The sequence below is a fragment of the Odontesthes bonariensis genome, chromosome 2 (assembly GCF_027942865.1).
Source record: "Odontesthes bonariensis isolate fOdoBon6 chromosome 2, fOdoBon6.hap1, whole genome shotgun sequence".
Lineage (NCBI taxonomy): Eukaryota > Metazoa > Chordata > Actinopteri > Atheriniformes > Atherinopsidae > Odontesthes > Odontesthes bonariensis.
Window position 1 is genome coordinate 17530072 of NC_134507.1, and position 21264 is coordinate 17551335.

Here is a 21264-nt window from a genome sequence, read left to right on the forward strand (position 1 = left end):
AGCGCCTGGAAGAACAGATAGAAAAAATGACACTTGCAGAGAATGTTGTTGTTCTTCTGTTATTGCTATGTTGTACATATTTACATATTCCTATGGATTATTCTTGATTGTGTTTTAATGTCTTGTAAATAAATCTACAAACACTCTTCATACTGTCTGCATAGTTGAATTATCAGGCTCTGTTGGGTGGGTGTACTGTAAACTCTTATGTATGTGGCTATGAGTGATTATTTTACAACGCTTACCGATGGGTTCTTCTCAGGCGTAAACTGCCAAACAGGTAGATCCAAATGTTTACAGTGTTACCTGAGGGATCTCCATGCAGCATCTATTCTCCCTTTCTGTGGGCATTATCTCGCAAATTCCCCATTGACACCTATTATTTTAAAAAAAAGGCAGTGTAATGATATTCTGTTTTCAGGTAATGCCGGCAAATATAACAATGAAACATCTTTAGTGAGAAGTAAATGAGTTAACATGTGAGCATGGAGAATAATTACATGCTGGTCAGAATACTATCATGTTTTTTGCATGCCATAGGCTACTGTATAACTACATGGGCAACGCACAGCTGGCTGTTCCCAGTGAAGACGGGCTACTAAAAAAGGTGTACACAGAAATATGTGGCATAAGTTTCATTCCGTGTAGTTACACTTTGGATCCAGCACCTGGTCAGGATATGATGAGGTATGTTTTTTTTTTTGTTTTTTTTTGTATATTACAGCATGTAAACCTTTTTGTCTAGAAAACTTGGTAATAAATCGCTCCCCTTATGTCAACACTGGGTGGAGAATCATTTGCATGTTGGCAATGTGTACTATGGGAAATACTTTGGCAGTGTTACTGTTGTACAATGCAAGGCGACATTGAGAGAGTTACTTGGTGTAGAGACTGGAGATGCCAGCAGCCATACTCACTAATGTTAGCACTGCAAATACGTGCCCACATTGCAAAATAAGTTGGGAACTTATACGTTTTGTAAGCCAAAATAATATTTTAGGTAGTCCTGATGTAGTGACTACAATTTCTGCTCTAATTAGGCTACCGTAGGCTAAGCGACTGCTAGTATCTGCGCACCTCAGTGGTTCGGACCGACCCAACTATAAACGTTTCCAGACATAACATTTCAAACTCACCATTCTGAGACGTTTTGCTGAAGGCGCTGCTGATCTGCAGTTTGTTGCTGAACTGCCTGCGCCTCGCTTCAGGGTCCGATTCCGGGTCGAAGGCGAACGGTACGATGGTTTGCTCACCTGCCATTTCTATTTTTTTTTCCTACTAGCAGGCAGCTAACATGCGCGGAGCCAAAACAGAGAATCAGACACGCCCCCATTCAGCCATGACACACCCCTCGCGCTCCTCCTTGCTTCTCATTAGGAAAACAGGGCACTGGAGAGAGCGCTGAAATGCGGCTTTCTTCTAAGTGGCCAAATCTGCGTTTTTCGGGTGAATTTTGAGAAGCCTGGGGGTATAACATCCTGAAGCCTTCGAAAGCCCATTTAAAGCGCCACTACTATACCATGCCATGGGAACTTTAAATGTAACGAACAAAAACTTATATTTAAATTCTCCCACTTGTAAAAGTATTCAGACCCATACCAGTGACACTCATGTGGTCAGACGTATTGTTGAGAACTTGACCGAAGTCCACCAATGGCATATTGAGTGGACTGAAAAGTCTTACCTGTGTATGAGAAAGTCTCACGGTCATCACCACATATTGGGAGAAAATAAACTAACATCTATTTAACAACAGGTGCTTCCCAAAGTCAAGAATTCTTTCTTGGTAGGATGAAAACTTCCAAGTTGTATCCGTTTTAGGCTAAGAAAAAAAGTTATTTCTTGCATTTGGAAAACACATAATGACAGAGTGAAAGAAACAACTGGGCAGAGGTCCGACAATTGGGAGGAAGTGAAATGCGCAAAACGTGATCTAGAAGGAAAATGACAGTAGAAGTAACATTTAAAAATGACAGACCAGTGACTGATTGGCCAGGTGAGAAAGAAAGCAGGAAGACTATTTGTCATAATCACTGTGAAAGGTTTGACAGCTTGGGAAAGAAGGGAGTGGCAGAGAAGTGGTAGAAAAGCCCAGGTGGCAAGAAAGACTGAACAAAATGGATCAGATCTCCTTTATTATACTTTTGTCAAAGCTTCATCGAGAGTACAACAGTGGAAACACTGACAAGGTTGGAATTCTCTCTCTTGCAAGTGTTTAGTATTGGAGTGGACAAAAAAGTAACAAGAGTAACGACTGTAACAAACAGTAAGTAAGCTCTTATGGCATGAAGACATCATAATTGCAGTTATCCAGTTGCTTTGTAGAGTGATGTGCAAAGGAAAGATGCCTACAGCCTGTTTACATGGAGAATGTGAGCATGACAGTAAATAGATACAGTATATGTCATTCTAATCTTTAACTCACCCTCAGATAATAGGAATCAATATAATGTTTTTGACTTCAGCCCCACCAGGGAAAGACTCAAACCGCAACGATCTATCCATCTATGTCATCAGTGGTTAATCTAGCTCTAAACTAGCAATGACAGCCTGTCAAGGTTCAGATTTTAGCAACTCTGCAGCACCAGAGCGTGGGAGGAAGACAAGTAAACAAAACATTCTCATCACATAGCAACACCCTTCCAAGACCATCAATAGCTATCTCCCAGTTAGAATAATAGCAAGTTTTACATCTTTGTCAATCACTTTGTCTTTCAATTACTGCATGGGTCTTCAGGCTCATTGGCAAACTTTAAGACAGTCTCTGATGCAGTAGATGAATTACTTTTGGCATGAAGAGAGAGTTGTCAAGGCCAAGACAGACCAAACTTGTAGAAATGGGAAGATAGACTAATCCTTTCCCTTGCAGTTAACTGTGATCTAACATTTTCTAGGATAATGGATAAAAGATCATTTGTTACTACCTTATTAAAGCATTGGATATTAGATGATTATCAGTAATCGTGTTATTTTGAAAAATACAGTTTCATAGACTGTATATTAGATAGATATAGCCAGGGCAATGTCACCCATTGGTTTGAAAAAGCAATTAAAAACTCAGGACACTACATCCATTAAGTCACTCACCTGTTAGCTGCAATGATAAAGCTCGACTCTAAAGTCTGCAGTTTGAACAGATTAGTGACCCCTTGTCTTCATATGTTCATACTAATTTATCAATTTCTGCCTTTAATTGCTAATCTATTTCCATGTGCATTTACAGATCTATTCTAGGCTATAAAAAATGTATGATTGTGATGTAAAGCTGGCTATTTTGATATGTTGGTCTATGGGAACTGACTTACTTTTGGAGCCACCTTCAAAGGGTTGTTTTTGGCACTTCCACAGGCTTCATTCTTCAGCCTCAGGGGGTGGCCTCTTGTTCTTTACCTGTTTTGTTCCTCTCCTTTGTCTTGGCAAACCTTGTTTCTTAACATTATGTTGTTCTGGTCATTCATTGTGACCTGAACAGTTCCAGTACAAATCCAATGAGCCCCTCTAGAGTCATGGAGGGACCTCAAAGTAATGGAAAATTAAGTGTTCTGGTTTGCTGGCGTTGGAAATGGCTTGTCTTTCACCGGAGGGATAAAAAAGGAAATTGAACACTAAGGTGAAAATGCTTCACTTGGCATGGTACAGATAGACCTGTCTGCGATTTGATAAGAAAATACACTAAATCACCAACATCAGTGATTTAAATATTTGCTTTTAACATACAAGTCAAGGAATCCCATAAAATAAGCCTAAGTAAGCCTGGTCAGAGAAAAGTTTCAAACCTGCACACACATTAGTGGTACACTTATTGATTTTTTTATTGAACAACATCTCATGCTGGTTTCATGATGATTTGGTCAGTTACAAGAGCACATGTAGTAATTGACTCATGGCAACGCGATATATAGTACAACTGAACGCCACAGGAAATCATTCCCACCTGTCGAACTGTACAACTCCTCTCACTAACATTCATGCACTGATGTGTGCAATAACAGTACATTAATTAATTGGTACACAATGCAGTTTTATTATCAAGCATTCCAAACATTCTCATATATAGCATGTGTACATCAACAGATTTTCTAATTTACTATTTCTATTTTCTGTTTCAGTGTATTGTTGTATTTATTCTGATTTTTCTATTTTCCATTTGTATTGTTAATATTTTACTATTATTACTTATGTATCTATGATAAAGCACCACAACAGAACAATTTTGCATATCTAAATCTGAAGTTTACAGACACAATAGTAAAGGGAATTAATTTATGTCCATATATTTCCATGAAGGAACAATTCAAATTTTTTGCATTAACATTCTTATACGATAGGTCTCTATCTGTTTCCATTTAACTGTAAAATGCTGTAATGCTTCATTGCCACTTCCCTGTGACTTGAATGCAGTAAATATATTGCATTAGGCTCCCTATTAGAATCTGTAGATTCTCATTTGATGCCACTGTACAAGACTTTTTGTGCAACAGCAAGCTTGGTTAAAAAGTTAATAACTCACACAAATGTGATGATAAAATCTGAATATCATTTATTATATCAATAATCTGAAACCTGCACAGTATCAACAACAGACTTTCAGTGAACCAGTAAACACAATGTTAAACTTTTAAAATGTAATTTGTGTATTCATACATTTCTTTCCTACGTTTCCCACCAGTCTTATATGCATGCGGTGGATCTTTGAAATGCCATATTTCAACCTAATTTCATTCAGAATCAAAGATATTGTGATCCCCCTACTAATTCAGACGAAGCCACTCCCACTCGTCCATCATCTGACCTTCTCTGCGTCTGCTGCAATCACTTCCCCAGTCAACCTACCGTGCACACACATCTGGTTCATCATGCATCATTTGCCAGATTGTCTGAGTTATTTCCCTTAAGATTCCAGAGATGCTGTGTGGCTCTTTGGATTTTCCATGTTTTTGACCGGCTTGAAAAAAAATTGACTGTTCGCCTAGTTCTCTGTAACTTGGTAAGAAAACTCTTTGGGACCAAGTACACTTATTCCTACTTGAAAAAAATAGCAACAAAAAAGAAGAACATTTTCTTTGAGACACCCACCATAACTTTCAAAGTAACCACATTTTCTAGTTTTGAAAATGGAATTATTTTACCTCGTAAGCGACAAAAAGGAGATTTCTGATGAGGTGGATGCTGTGAAAGCGAAGGTAAGGTAAGGTCTTGGATTTGGTGACATAGATGTACTCTGTTCAAAATGCTTTTTGTTCCTTACGTGGTTGCCTAAGAACTGAATACAAAATATTTGGCGCATTTAGACAAAGACAGATGCTAAAGTCATAAAAGTAAATTTCAGAATACAGTAGTCCTCAGGTTCATTTTCTCTCTTTTCCCATACAATGTGTCCACATTCTTAGGCATTAGAGTGTTGACTACTTCTTTCTCAGTCTTTCTATGTCAGGTAGTCCTTCTCATTTGTTGCAACCAACACAGGTCTCCTTTCAGTGAAATATGTGTGCCAAAAATTTCTGCAATCCTTTTCAGGGTCAGCATGGTCTTCTTGTGGTGGTGAATGATGGTGAAAGGTCCTGAATGCCCTACCAACACTCTGACTTTATACTGACGCCATAATGCCAAAGCATCCACTACTCACAAAGCCATCAAGAGGACACACAAATAAAGCATCTCAAAGTCCAGAAAGTACATTGAAACCATTTGGAAAAGTTACTTTTTTTTTTTACAACAAGAATTGGATATCTTCAGATAAACTCTGACATTTATTTAACCATTTATTTTTTTTACTTATTTAGGTCTATGTGTGTGAGAAAGATAGAGAGGCGATAGTAGCAAAGTAAATACACATTTGTGAGCTGAGGGTCAAACAAAGCTGTCATGCTTCTACATCTCATGAAACCGGACTTAAGGGAATGTTAGTTGTCCATGATGTGTGTGAGAGGAGTCAATCTTTTCTTAGCATTCATTCTGTCCGTTACGTTGCAGACAGGTTATCCAAAAGTAGAATGGCTAATCCTGTGAAACGATAGGAATTAGTTGAAAGGCTGCTATGTAGTGCATATCTGTTTGAATTGCAAAATGTCCTCAATGTTTGGTTCATGAAAAGAAAAAAACATATTAATTACAAAATCAACTGGAGAGTCAGTGATGGATGATAGGTCTTTCCATTTGGGATCCTGCAAATCTTGCAGCTGGAGAGCTCAACTGCAGCCTGGCAGCATCATTCAGTTTAAAAAGCTGTGTTATATATCAGAGGACTCACACAAGAAGCCTCTTGAGGTTAAAATTAGATCAAATTTGTTACACACAGGTCGAGAAAGTGCTGTCAAAATATCTGTGTATTGAAGCTATCTTGAGTTAGAGGCTGACTGAAGGTTGGGGAGATTGCAGATATAAAGGAAAATGCAGTTTTCATTTTCCATTTCACATTGAGCAATAAAAGAGTGACATGCTTACTCCAATTTAGTCTTGTGGCAGATGGAGGATTTCAAAACTGTGAAGTTTCTCTATCTCCTGGTAAGAAGGCTTAATGTCTGCAGTGTTCTGAAAGGTGTGGTTGGTGACTGTGGTTGATCTCAGCAGCTCTCACACTTCAGAATTACTTTTCATTTTTTGTTACCCCTCATTCCTGATGGCATAGTGCTTGCATGATGCCAAACATGAATAAAAAACAAACAAAAGTACCAAGAAAAACAGTACTCAAATTGATCTGTGTTAGCGATGACAAGATTTTATCAGAGAGTGTTTTCTTATGCGTTTGTCTTTTTATTGATTTATTTCTCCTCAGGATGAGGTTTCTATCTACTGTTATTTTTCCATGCCGGCGATTAGCTGAGATTAAATCAGTTGGTAAAAAAACAGACACACCTGATAGAATAGAAATAGAAATAGAAAAATACTTTATTTATCCCCCAATGGGGGAAATTCAAATTCGTTAAGTAGCTCAACATTTTTTTAAATATTTACAATGATTGTATTAATAACAATAAAACAACAATAATACTACTACTACTAACTAAATAATAATAAATGACTAAATGACTAAATAAATAGTGATATGAAAAAAAGTGATATGATCATCACTTTTCATATCCTGCACGGTATAATATTTTTCATCAACTGAAATGCAAAATTTTGAAGATGATGCTCATATTAACTTGGTCATTACAATAAAGAACAATGAATTCCTCTTAATATCCTAACCACCAGTGCTTCCTTATTAGAAGAGAATGACAGAGGGACCTTTAATATGGTACCACTATTCGATAGTTGTTGTTGTTTATTGTTCGGTGGGCTCTCCACTTTGGTTTGTGTCTGCACAGTCCTGTTTTTGCTGTCTTTTAACTTGGTGGGAGGCTGTGTGATGCTTTGGGTAAACCTGGTTTTCCTGACTTGTTCACAGCTTTTCACTGCATCTAGCACATCGACTATCTATTAAAAGTGTTATGAGTCATTTAACTGTGCACAGGACCCACGAAGCGACACTAAACACAGCTTTTTTCAGAGCTGTATGCAATTCTTGAAGGACCACACTGATTGTACATTGAACTTTATCGCTGCTGTTTTTAGAACAATCAAGATCAGACACTTAAAGGGTGCATTTGAATGTGCTAATTATCTTGATTGAGTTGACTTTAAAAATGCTTGACACAGTTGAAACTTGATGTGAGGAACCTGTGCTGTTTGAATTATCAAGTTTCTATCTTTTGAACATTTTTTAAAGGAGCCCGAATGACATTTGTTGCCATCAAAAATCTCTGAGAATATTTGTGGGTCTTGACATTTCCCAGCACATATACACAATATGCTTCAAGCAGTGTGTCAAATCTAAATTTCGTCATGTTTTTATGTATACTTTATCGGCCTTAACCTGTAAAAAAAGAAGAAGATCCGATATGCAATCATTCCTTAACTCAAAGCAACAATGTTAGGTTGATACATAGTGCCCTCCAGTGTTAGGATTGTAAAGTGCCTTTATAAAGTAATTACTGTGAAATGTTGCTTCGACAGATTTACTCTAATTTAAGCTTTACAGACAAGTCAATGCAATCAATAAAAAAATTGTTTTGTGAAGTATCAAGTGTTAGTAATGTGGTTTGCTTTTTATTTCAAATCAGATGTCAAGCCAGCACTGCATGGTTCTGTGGTTTGTGGTAAGGAGTAGGCAGGGAGGAAACTGAACTGCTGTGCGAGTAAGTTAGTGAGTGGGCGTTTGGTTTCCACATTCACAGAGAGAAGACAACGCTGTTAAAGTCATCCAAGTCGACTCACTGGAGTAAAGCTGTTTATTGACAAAAGGTTCACTGTGGCTAAAGTTAACATCAGCTTCAGAATTTGATCAAATTAAATTGAGAAGAAAATGTCAGCCGTTGGTGTCTGGTGTTTTCTCTTGAAGATGTGTTTGACTAACCTGGGGATTTGTTTGCCTGGGGGCATGTATTTTCAGTCCTGTCTGACTTGTCTTCACATTCCCAGCCCTCAGCAAATGGTCAAAACTGTGGAGATAACTTGTGATCAACAGCAAGTTATCCTTATATGAAAAGTCGGTCCCGTTGTTGTCACTGCAACATAAGTTTTGCGTGACGTCATGCTGTCACTCTAGCCAGTCATTTTTGTAGCTGATAAATTGTCACACAAATGCAGCAGGCCTGTAAGCTACAAAGTAGCTCTGGGAAACTGTGATTCACACTTAGGAACTGGGTGCGTCTGTGTGATAGCAGCCGTGGCCTAGTGGTTAGGGAGGTGGACATAAGATCAGAGGGTTGCAAGTTCAAATCCCGACGTTACCTCTCCCTACACCTCTATCCATGGCTGAAGTGCCCTTGAGCAAGGCACCTAACCCCACATTGCTCCAGGGCCTGTAACCAATACCCTGTATCTAAATAGCTGTAAGTCACTTTGTCACTTGTTTCTTCCCAGAAACCCACTTTCAGTTATTGCACAATATATTCTGAAGTAAGGCACTTTTTTTAGATTAGATTAGCTGTTTATGAGTTTTACTCACCAATGCATTTACATATTCATAAATATTAACAGGATACAATTATAATACTGAAATCTTTCAGAACATTCTCATTAATATTACAAGCATTTTTTCAGTCTGTTACCCATGTATTTTACAGACATATGTAACAGCATGGTGCATTACTGGTCACAATGTATTTAGTTAAATTTAGTATATATTAGTAGGCTGACAGTGTGCAGAGAATTTAAACTTGCAAGTTACTTTACAATAAAGGAAAACAGCATAAAAGTTTTATTGTAATTCAGTTTTGTTACAGCTGGGGCTGGCGGATATTCCCCTGCTGCTTCACTGCTCCTGTTATTTTCCACTTTTTGACACTGCCTGTATTGCTTTGATCCACTCCTTTCTTTCTTCAGCTGTTGCAGCTTGCAGGAAGTAGTGAGTCTCATCTGCTGTGATGATCTCAAAGAGGTTGTCAACAATGTCATACTTTTTTGCTAAAACCGAGGAGAAAAAGATGGAGAGAGGGGAGTTAAAATGGCTGTCTTGTATATTGCGGTCACGGCTGTAATGCAGCACATGCAACCTGTGGCAAAAGCCTCACTCACCATCAGGGACATACTCCACAGCTGTAACCACGGCCCCACGGAGATAGATTGAACCTAGAGGGTCATCACCCTGATATTAGGAGAGGAGGAGAGTTTATTTTTCTAACTTACTTTGAACAAGTACAGGTTAGGCCAAATTTGTTCTTTTACCTTTGATGGATCATAATAGTGCATAAACGCGGGGTCATCTCGCAGGACAAACTTCCGCACCTTCCAGTTTTTTCTCCTATGTCCCTGTATTAAAGTAACCATACGTTTCGATCAAATATGATAACACACTGAACAGTTAACAAAGCCTCGTATGAATCAATTGTAAAGCAGACTTCGTATCTGCCAACAAGAAGAAAAATGGAGAATTATTTTTCACAACGAGGAGACTTGTATTTCTTGTATTTCACCTGTTTAAGTAAACAACCCTGTTTTATGATGTTTCCCCTGAATTCTTCCTTGACGAGCACATCTTCATCACTGGAGTAGCCTTCACAAAAGAACCCACTGTCTGCCTGAAAGTACAGCCATGCACACAAATATCATTCATGCAGTATACGTATACATGCAGTATTTTTTCATCATCTTTTTGAAAAATAAAAAAAGCAGAACCTCTAATTACAATAAAAGCAACGTTTGTTAAATCGTGGCTTTCAATGAGCTGGACTTACAAAGTAATAAAGAGCTTTAGTCTCATCTAAGAAGGCTGTTTGCTGTCCACCGTCTGCTCCCTCTTTTGACAGGTCCCCTGCAGGCTGGAGAAAGCCCTCATTCAGAAGCCCTGTTGCTAACATGAGAGCCTCAGGCCTATTTCTTGCCTTTCCTTTCGAAATTAGCCACTCTACCACTGTCACACCTGTGCAAAAATAGAGAAGCAGAGAAAAATGGTCAGAACACCGGAAGGTGAAAAAAAGAAGGCACACTTCCTCCACACCTTTAACATTAATAAAAACCAAGACAGCTGTACCGGGGAAGCAGTGGTTGAAAATGCGATTTTCCTGCTCCATGGTCAGCTCTTTCACTCCATCATCCAGGTCTTTCATCAGCATGTAAAGTTCACTGAGAGAACACAATGTATGCACAGTCAATATGTCTCACAGCTAGACACAAACACTCAAATTTTCTCGTCGCGTTTTTCACGTAAAAATGTGGAAGTCACAAAAATTCCATCTATTCATCAACAGGTTCATGTCCACAGACATGATTTTCCCTGCATCTTCATACTACTGAACACAACATCGACAACTCCATAGTGTCACAACCTTTTTGTGAAATAGTCCCGTTTGACAGGTGTATTACATTTAACAGGTGGCAAATTCCACTTTTGGGATCAGAGGTGTTGGAGGGTGGCGCTTCAAACTCGACTGCCAACAGGGAGAGTCGAGATCGAGTCCTCTCCTCACCGGTGCCTTTAAATAACTTTGCCTTTAAATGTCATTTTGAAGTTCAGTCGCTCTTCATTTGTGCTTTCACTCTTACACATGACAAACACATCCTTTTCCATGATGTGACTATTTCAAGTTGGTCTGTGAGACTGGGTCGATTCGTGACCTACCTAAGGTTGACAGTTTCCGGCAGGCGAATGGAGCGTCTTGTGGACCTTCTGGCAAACTTTTTCCCACCCTGCAGGCAGGTAATGGCTCTCTTGATGTCCTTTACCCAGCACTCTCTCTCCTCCACATGTGAGGCTTGGAAGAAATGATCCTGCTTCTTCTCTGTGGTAACCTTGAACACCAGCTAAACCAAGCACACTCAGTTAGTTGTGCCTTTACTTTCAGTGTTCTCCAAAGATTTTCCTTTCAATATCCCAAAAAAAATCTGCTGCTAAAGTAGCTGCTAGTTTAGAAAAAAAAACTCTAAAATGGCAATGAAAATGTAATCAAATGTTCAAATCCTCTGAATGCCAAATCATTTTTTACATGTGTAATCCTTCGGTACAATCTGTTTCTACTTGACAGTTTCTTACCGTCCTCTTGCTAAAATCCTGACAGGGGCTGACGAGTGTGGCTCCCTTCAGTGGGATCATTCCTTTCGGTGAACGGTCCGTTTTCTTTTTATAGTATTCCACACCATCATCTGACAACACCACCCACACTGCTCTCCAGGAATTTAACACTGTACCCTGAAAATCAACAGGCAGCTATGAGCAAAAGTTCAAAAGAAGGGAAAAAAGAAGGGAAATGACCACTTTATGCCTATTTCTTTGAGTCGTGATCATCAAATTCATAGTGGAGTGCATGGACTTAGAGAACAGTGGTCACTCAAATGTAAAATAAAACCAGAGAGTTTAGCTTTTATTCAGACGTTTACATGTAAATCTTGAAACACTTTTACATGAATTCCCCTCTGTCAAGGTTATATGTGCTTTCTCTGTTGCTTCCCTTTTTTTACTTTGGTGGTATGATGTGAAAGCAAACACACTTAAAAGACTTAAGTAGAAGTGCCCATCTGGTGTGGGAATGCGTGGTAACTGTTTAAAAATGCAGAAATGAACATGTTCTTCTGGTAAAAATGTGTAGTGAAAAGAAGTTGTGGCTTGGCAACCCCTTTCTTGTGAAACTTAGGTTTATCTTTATAAAAGTTACAATTTATTCAGTTGGCGTTTGAAAAAATCTTCTACTCTATTCACTCCTTTAGGGACCAGATACTGGAGTTAAAAAGTGCAAAGTTTTTAGCGGGTCATATTCTTGTGAAAGTGTTAAGGTTGCATAACTGATGTTAGAATTAGTCTTTCAACACTATATTTGCTTTGACATTCTTGACTGCAAGCGTTCAACAAAACCATGTAGGGAATTGGGGCTGTGCTCACTCAATCATCCAGTAAAACATGGCACGGTGCAGTGCCAGTTTTCATGGTCTGAAAAGCTTTAAACTATTCTTGTAAAAAATGTAAAAGAAATGGTTGAGTTGGATCATTTGTTTAAGCAAATACTGAATCCTCTCGGTAACAGCACATACAAACAAATCTGTCATACTTCAAAAAATGGCACACAAAATTGATGAACTGCAGACAAATCTGATACGTGACATGGTGAAAGAATGCACACCATTCACATTCATCTCATTTTTAATTAGGGCTGGGTGAGTTAACTCGGTATTATCGCGTTAACTCGTTAATTATTTAACACTGACAAATATTTTATCGCGCATTAGCGCAGGTTTTATTAGTTATTTTATTATTGTAAAAGTCTGTTGCTCACAGGCTTCTATTTTGTAAAAGTCTGCTGCTGTCTGCTGCGGAACTGGAAAAGAAAGTAATTGGCGGATCCACCAAACAAGGAGAAGGGTACGGAACTTTTACTCGTCCATTTTCATTTTAAAGTTCTTCCAGGCGGCGGAGTCGACAGAACCAAAGTCATCTGTAAACTCTGCCAAGTTGAATTGTCTTCTCACCGTAGTAGTTCCAGTCTAAAATATCACTTAAAGGCAAAACACACAACTGATAGCAGCAAGTCATTCAAGGAAACAGACAGTGGAGCGAGGCTTCTACATAAAAACTACATGAAAATGCTGATGTTAAAACTGTGTTTGCACAACAAATGTTATGTCACTTTCATTCATATGGCAGTGCATTTAAAATAAAACTAAATGTTAAAAGCTATACACTACTTTTGGATTCATTTTTGGATTTTACGTACAAATGCGATTAATCGTGATTAATCAGGGAAATCATGCGATTAATTAGATTAAAAATTTTAATCGTTGCCCAGCCCTATTTTTAATCCTAAACAATTAATGTTGACTCAGGGATTAAAAAATTAGGTGACAGTTATTTGTACCCCCTTAAAAGATTACATTGAAAAGGAAATCCACCACAAGTGTGGCTTTCAAATGACCACCAATTTGTCCAAGATTGCAAATGTAACTCACTGCAAAAATGTAGCACTCAAAATGTAAAACTTATCAAAAGAGGATCTACAGGTACCTCTTTGGACATTATTGTTGTTTTCTTTTATCCTGGTAAATCTTTCATATTTGTCAAATTCGTTCAAGCTATACTTTATTGGAAACAACTCGACTCCGAAAAGAGTATTAGCTGGTGGGAAATGTTATGGTTCGCTGTGGCGGCTGCAGGAGCCTCTCCCCAGCCGCCAGCGGGCAAGAGGCAGGGTACACCTTGGACAGGTCTCCAGCCCATCAAAGGGCAAACACAGAGGCAAAGAAACAGCCATGCACACTCACACTTGCTCAAAATAGAATCACCACTTAACCTAACATGCCTGTTTATGGATGGTGGGAATGAACACAGGAAGGCCCCAGCAGAGATTTGAACCAGGAGCCGTCCTTGTGTGAGGTGACAGTGCTTACTACAACACACTGCAGCTCGTTTTTTTTTTCCTTTCTTTTCTCAAGAAAAATTATTTAAAAACCTAATTTCTCATGTGGTGTTATTCATTTATACAATCTTTATCTGTAGGCAGTATTTCACAAAAGATTGTGTGTTTTCTTGCTCATATACATGTGTACACACTTGATATAGTTTATTTCTACATAAATGTATAGGGCAGAATGCTTTAGTGTAATTCAATTGCTAAAACTTTTTGCTCTGCACCATCTGACCCTGTTACCCTGATGTGTCATTCAGCCTCCAGCCAATTTGGCTTCAACAGGAAAAGCAGTCGGAAATATCAAGTGTCCCTTTCAATACTTTTCTTGGCAAGATGTTCTTTTGTGGCAAATCTTTTTGTATCGTAAGTTATTGTTTGTTTGTCTTGTTTTTGTCTGTTTCTTTTTCCTTTACTTTCCTGGTTTTGTTTCATTTTTGTCATAACATGCTCAAAATAAAGCATTCATTCATTTAGTATTAGTTTGTAGATATTGAACAAACAGGTTTGTGCTTACCATCCATTCACTATTGCATCTTGATGATTTACAGCTAGGTAGCTAGCTGTACAGCAGATGGTTTTTATTAGTTTGACACACGTTTCACAATCTAAATATTTCATTGACTTGCCAGTTAATCCGCCTGTTTACATATTACCTGCCTGTTCTTGCACTTTTGCAATGAAGGAGTGTGCATAATGACTCAAGCCATCTGCAGCCATTGGGTTGTGGCTCTTTACCATTCTGACTTCAGATTGTTAAGAAGATAAAACAATATACTACAACAGACTCATCTAACACGCGAAAGGTCATCAAAAATGGTTTAAGTGCTTCAAAACAAGGGGAATAACATCAAAGGAAATGGCTATGTATAGCAATGTAATAAGATAGTATATGTAATTGTATAATATGTGTGACATCAGCACATTGCAACAGTGTAAGTGAGGAAACTGAGCGAATACAAGCAGTCACTCGGAATGCAGCTCATAAAGGTACGTAGGATGGACGTGTAACAAGTGTGAAAAGCAAAAAGTCACACTTTGCTCAACATAAGAAAAAAGTGTGGGCGGTTTAGCAATGTGAGAAATTAAGACACACCAACAGGCAGTTCTTTTTGTTTCACGAATGTCAATTTCTATGTGGGTCTTGAGTTTGGTATGTACACATGTGGCTTCTGCCATATGCTGTTGATCTGTTTTTTTTTTGTTTTGTTTTTCCTGTACTTCCCAGTGCATTTATGTATGAGCCGGTTTATGGCATACGGTTGTTAGGTTTTCACCCCAAGTTAACACTCAGAATCAAAAAGATAAGGTATTTCTCTCTGTGCTGTTTTACTTTCAATTCTGAACAGAAGTAGGAACTGTTCCAACTGCAGAACAGAAGTATGTGTTTGTTTGTCGTTTTGCATTTTTTGATTGACAGCCACATCTGTTCCTCTGTTCCTTAAATTCTTTGCCATTACAATTTGTCCTGCTCATTGTTTTGTCATGAATTTAGATATTTATCTATTTCGTATTTCAAAGGTTTTTTTTTTTTTATTTTTTTTTATCATCATAGGTCTTTTGTCTGGTCTGGTCTTTGTTAGAAAAGGCAGAAGACTCAGTTTGGGTTAAAACTACAACGCATTCTTTGCAATGTTTTCTGTGATATATGAACAGAGTTTGTTGCATCAAAGTTTGTCTTGTAAAGCTGCCAGTTGTACTATTTGTTCTCTGTTATGATATTGTAAAAAAAAAAAGGTATAGCAGTACTAGACTTGTCAAGAAGTTTAATTAAGTGTAAAAAGGGAGGTGAATGGTATTTTTCATTAAGGTGCTCTTACCTTTTTCACCAAGTATCCCTCTCTGATCTCTTGTGGCTCCATTACTGCACTCTCTGCTGCTGTCGGCTGCAACTTGTCACTTTTTAGCAACTGTCAGAAACATTCCCCTGCCAGTTTGCTAACAGATCTTCCTCTCTCTCTCTCACTCTGTCTTTATCGCTCTGTGCATTTCTATCTAAACCACAAACTCAAACAGAAATACAAGCAGGAAGTTGTGCTGTTGGGTGTGTGACAGTGATGACTGGTCAACCTGCTTCCTGTTGTCTGATATATTATTAGTTACAGCTAATATTTGGCAGAAGTCTGCATACTTCATTGTGATGACTTTAAGGCGGTAGTTGTGAAATACTTGAGCAAGACATTTTACTGTGGACACAGAGAGACTAGTGACGAAACACAGTGAAGCACAGACACAGTAGGCTTACGGTAAATGTGCTTCAACTTTAGCTACTTGAACTTGATTTTCTACTGGGTGGCAAAAGGTTATTACCTTGCCCTTTTTGTATTACGGCCTTTTTCTTCCCTGTTTCTACTCTGTCCTTCTTGTTATTGCCTCATATATGTCTCTGTGACACATAAGCTAATTTTTTCTGTGTTTTTTATCTATTTACTTTGACGTTTATGTCGCATTTTTTACAATGTGCGAGATCTCTAATATGATCAGCCTCGAGTTTATTGAAAAGCCCCATGAGTAAAACCGCAGTTCTGTCAGAATCAGACTTTTTCCATAGCTCAGAAACCTATTTTAAAGCTCAACATTTAGCAAGAATATGACTTACTATGTGTAGCTTTAACTCTAAGTGGACACAACCCAAAAGTTGACTTCAATCCGAAAACATCTATTTCTGGAAAATAAAGCTTCCTCTTTTCCTTGCTCACTCCTCATTGCTCAATGTCTCTTTAATTGGCTGCAGTTGTATTAACAGGCTGAAAAACAAAAGAGGGATATAAGCTTTCAAAAAGCATTTCAGTCCTACTTTTTTAGAAATCCTAATAAAGTTATACAAAAAGTTTGAATGAAGTCATAAATAGAACTATGATAAAAATTAGAACATTTTACATATGCAATAATTAGTATTCAATCATAAAGACGTTTGTTGCAGCCTATCCTGTCCTTGTACTTAACTTCACTCACTGTTGAATAAAACTATGAATAGAATTTGTGTCATAAAATGACATTTGACTAAATTTAGCCATATGATCAACAGAAGTCAGCTCTCATCATCATGGTGACCCAGCTGCATGTAAGTCACTCACGTACGACCAACTAATGACACTCTAGCAAGGTTAAAGATGCTGGGTTAGGGAATAAAAGGATGTAGGATTAATGTATTTGGTAAAATAGAGACTTAAACAATTATTCTAGTATGAATTTTCCTCATTTTGTATAGTTTGTGTATTTTTCAAACAATTTAAAAAGTCTTTTCCTTTGTTATGTTTGACAAGATGTGACTCCAAAACTTACCAGAATTCAAAAACTCTCACATTAGTAATGAGATATGAGATGCATTTCAAGAGATGCGATTTTAAAATCGCATTGGGGCTTATGGGTTAGGTTGTGGGGTGTTGTTATTGCACCTCTAGAGGGCATTATAAGTACATTTGAAATATAATAAGCTGATTGGAGGCAACTCTCTACAAAGAAGCAGAAAGAGGAACGGTAGAAGTAAAAAATACTCAGATTAATTAAGTTATACAGTTGGTGGATATAAAGAAACTAAATTTTTATCCTTGATGGTGAACTTGTTTTGCTAAGGTTCAAGGTCATTTAATAGATCCGCTATAATGAAGATAACTGGCGCAAATAGAAAAAAATTTATAAAATCACTTAATTCTATTTTTTACCATGTGTCCAATAATGCCTTTGATGGGAATTTAAACTCCTGACTTTTTTTTACGATGAGAGCACATTATGAAAAGTCACCTTCTGAAGATGATCTCATTGTTGTAAACACAGATGACAGGGACATTCTTTATGACTGTGGCATTTATCAAAATGGATGCGAGGCATATTGTTGTCTGTCGTTCTTGACTCGTGCTCTTCTCTTGTCCATCCAATGAATAAACATGGGGGGGGGGGGCTGCTGTTTATGAGTTTACTAATAAATCCTGGAGTAGTGAGCTTCAATAGCTGTCAACACCGCTCACCTCTCTATATTGGTGACTGAAAAATCACTCAAGGTGTGAACGGTTTATTACACAAAGGGAAAAAATATGAAAGCAAAGAGCACAGAACGTCTGCCATTTCTTGTACTAATCAAGACAAGTCATTGAAGGATTTTGGGGAAAAAAAGCTAAACCTTTAGCCTCTGTCTCCTTTGAAAACTGGATTAGCAAAAGCGAGAAGAAAGAAACACATACATCCACTGTTTTGCATAAAACAATAGGCTGTTATAATGATGTACTGCTAATCTTCGGGATAGGTAGAAGAAGAAAAAACAGACCTCTTCGCGCTAAATGGGGAGACATGAAGTTATGTAAGCATGATCAAACTGAAGAAACAGAAACTGCCTCTTCCAGTCACACAAACTGTGTTCCCTCATTTCAGCCCCACTCTGGCTAAATTTAGAACACATTTTATGAAAACCTCCTCATTTTTTTCAAACCCTGCAATTACAGCAAATCAGGAAGTCATAGTTTAGCTTTGATGTCAAAGTTTTACTCGTCTTGATGTACCAAGTTTGCATTATTTGGTAATTCAGTCTTGTTCCTCAGTCTAATTCTTTTTAACATGTGCCAAGATGAAATAATATGATAAAAAACATCCCCCAATTTAATTGCAATTCTGACACTCTTTTGGAAGGGGTGAAATGGCTATGATTAAATTTGTGTATTGCCTAATTTAAGATTCTATCTAATTTTTGTCTGGCAAAAATAAGTTGAATGCTTTTCCTTCGTATTGATAGTTGTTCAATAAACCGCAGACATATGTTGACTAAATTCAAAGTTATTCCATTACCAATCTCTGTCTCAAACCCATGGTTGCGTCTACATCAAATAATGCACATTATGATTCTAATTTTGGAACTGTCCACTTGCTCTTTATCAATATTGCTCTTGAACTTTTACTATGCAAGACTGAGGATGAATGCCCTCTCAGGATGTTGATAGAACTCTTCATTCCTCCCATCACACACTGAACAACATCAACAGCTGATGGCACTGTTGAGCAATGTGTATATTAGTATATATGTATATATAATATTATTATACAAATATGTATATATAGAGAGAGATATTTATGTATGTATTTGCTACATTTCCTTCTCTGACCATTGTTAATACATAAAAAGACAGAGTAGTATGAAATCTTTGCTCCTCTACTCCTATTTTTCATTCTCCCTATCCTCACATTGTACACAGCAATAAATACTGCATGTGTTGTTCTTTCTGCTGCCACACCCTTTGCCATAGCTCTTTTTTTGCAGCCCGGGGATTGAAACATCTTCATCCCAGTCCTCTGTACCTCACAAGCACCATCAATAATTCTACTAAAGAGTGCAGTGAGCTGAAAATGGGAGGGGTGAGTGTGGTGGGAGCAGTTGATGGCTTTTCCACAGCACACTCAATCTCTCCACCTCTCTCCATTCGCACTATGCTCCCACACCTCCTAACATGACCTTCTGCTGTGTTGTTTATCATTTTTTTGCTGTATAGACAACAGGGACACATATAGGCACACAGCTTTTAGCCCTGTAATAATCAGGAAGTAGCTACTCTGAGCAGCTAATGTCAGTACTCAAGAGAACTTTATCTCTATTATATACGGCAGAGAGCCATCAACCATGATATTTCTAATCAGTATTTGTTGAATAGTTTCCTTTATCCTTTGGATAATGATTACTTTTAAATTCTTAAAAAAACATACAGTACGTTAAAGGGATTTTTTTGGTTAGGTAAAATCCAAAGCACCTGAAAAACTAAAAAAGAAAAATCAGAAAATGAGTATTAACACAAAAAAGGAGAAAGAAACATATTTTATGGAAAGATCAACATATGCCTCCTTGCATAAGAAGCAGGAAATTAATCTGCTAAGAAGTAATATGAAAATAATTTTCTTTCTGAAATCAACAAGTGTCTGATTTAGACAGCTCTGACTTTCCTTTGACGTCTACAAAACTGTTACCACACTTTCCATGAAGCCAAGCTCTTATTCGAAATCCAGATGTAACGATGCCAGATGATTAAAGATAATAGTTCCTACCTATTCCCACTTAATTTTACATTTACAAGCTGGTTGGTAAATGGAATGTAGCTTCCCAGACTGGTCTTTGATATTTGTAGATTTTTTGTCATCTTGCCAAATGAAAATGATTTTTGAAAAAGATGTTTATGTGCATATTGGAAATCTGTCATTTTGACATATGGTAATTTAATACACGAAAATGGGACCAAAGGGGCAAACTGAGAACTGGAAGAATCCGATAAGGTTTATTGTGAGCAGGAAGTACACAAAGCGGTTAATCAATGATTGTCCAACTGAATTCAGAGGAGTCAGTGATACAGCAAGCGAGGTGAATTCTCCAGGAGGGGTTGGTTTTCCAGAACCAATAAGACAAAGGACATGAGACGAGGGTACCAGGAATTCTCCCGGGAATTCAGTGGTTGAAGGCAGGGCTCAGTGGTTGTTTGTGTAAGGAGGTCTTCACACAGGCGAAAGTCAGTTTGGGATTCTGTATTACAGCTGACTCCAAAAGGTTCCTACAGGACATGGAACACAATTTGACTTGAAAGCCAGGCAAGTACAATTAGAGTTATAAAGATTGGCTGGATGAAAACACACAATGATCTAGCACTGAATATCAGTAAAACCGGTGTTGATATACCGCAGGGCTGATGATCGAATGAGAGACAGCTGCACCTGAATATTCTTAAAATATAGTTTTCAAAGCTACTGAGCTAAACATAATACATCCAAATGTAATAGTATAGCCATGCTTACATGTGATTATATATCTCAAATCTAAAACCACACATTTGTTGTTGGTAATATGACAACAAACAGTTCAAACCTAAATGTAATTGTACGTTTGTCAAGAATACAAATAGTCTACATTTTAAACATGAGGTGCAAAACTAATTAACCTTGTATATACATAATTATTATAATCATGTGTAAAGGATTTACTTACTTTGAAAGTTTCACAGCTTTGTTTTGGCTTTTTAATTATTAGTTATTAAGTGTTTCATCACATTTAATGGGCTAAAAAAGACCTCCACACTTGGAGGTTGAGGGCTGGGGGCTGGCATTGCACACCTGACTGTTAAGTGGGAAAGTCAAGATTGAGTTCCATCCTGACCATTGGTGCCTTCAAGCAACTTTACTATTGAAATGTCATCAGTTATTAGTCACTGTGTCCTTCCACTTCCACTGCTGTTTGTTGATTTCTACATGTCAAAAACGACATGTTAAGGTATGTAAGGTTCGGTATTGAAAATTACATGACTATATTAGGTATTAAAAATTACTTGGTCCAGGTTAAATATTTAAATCCAGATGGCTAAGCTAAAGAAAATGTCCCAGCTTGCATTAAAAGTAACTTCCAAGAAAATATTGCATCATTTAGTTT

At 37.7% G+C, this 21264-nt stretch overlaps 1 protein-coding gene across 1 annotated transcript; it reads right to left on the reverse strand.

Moving 5' to 3' along the window:
• Nucleotides 1–7005: 7005 nt before the first annotated feature.
• On the reverse strand, nucleotides 7006–15882 carry plek (pleckstrin). Its single transcript, XM_075478391.1, has 9 exons — nucleotides 15695–15882; nucleotides 11516–11671; nucleotides 11105–11286; nucleotides 10517–10608; nucleotides 10221–10405; nucleotides 9960–10064; nucleotides 9712–9795; nucleotides 9562–9631; nucleotides 7006–9450 (listed from the first exon to the last, which is right to left on the reverse strand). The coding sequence occupies exons 1-9, from the start codon at nucleotides 15734–15736 to the stop codon at nucleotides 9311–9313; spliced, it is 1056 nt and encodes a 351-aa protein (XP_075334506.1). The 5' UTR covers nucleotides 15737–15882; the 3' UTR covers nucleotides 7006–9310.
• Between the last annotated feature and the right edge of the window lie 5382 nt (nucleotides 15883–21264).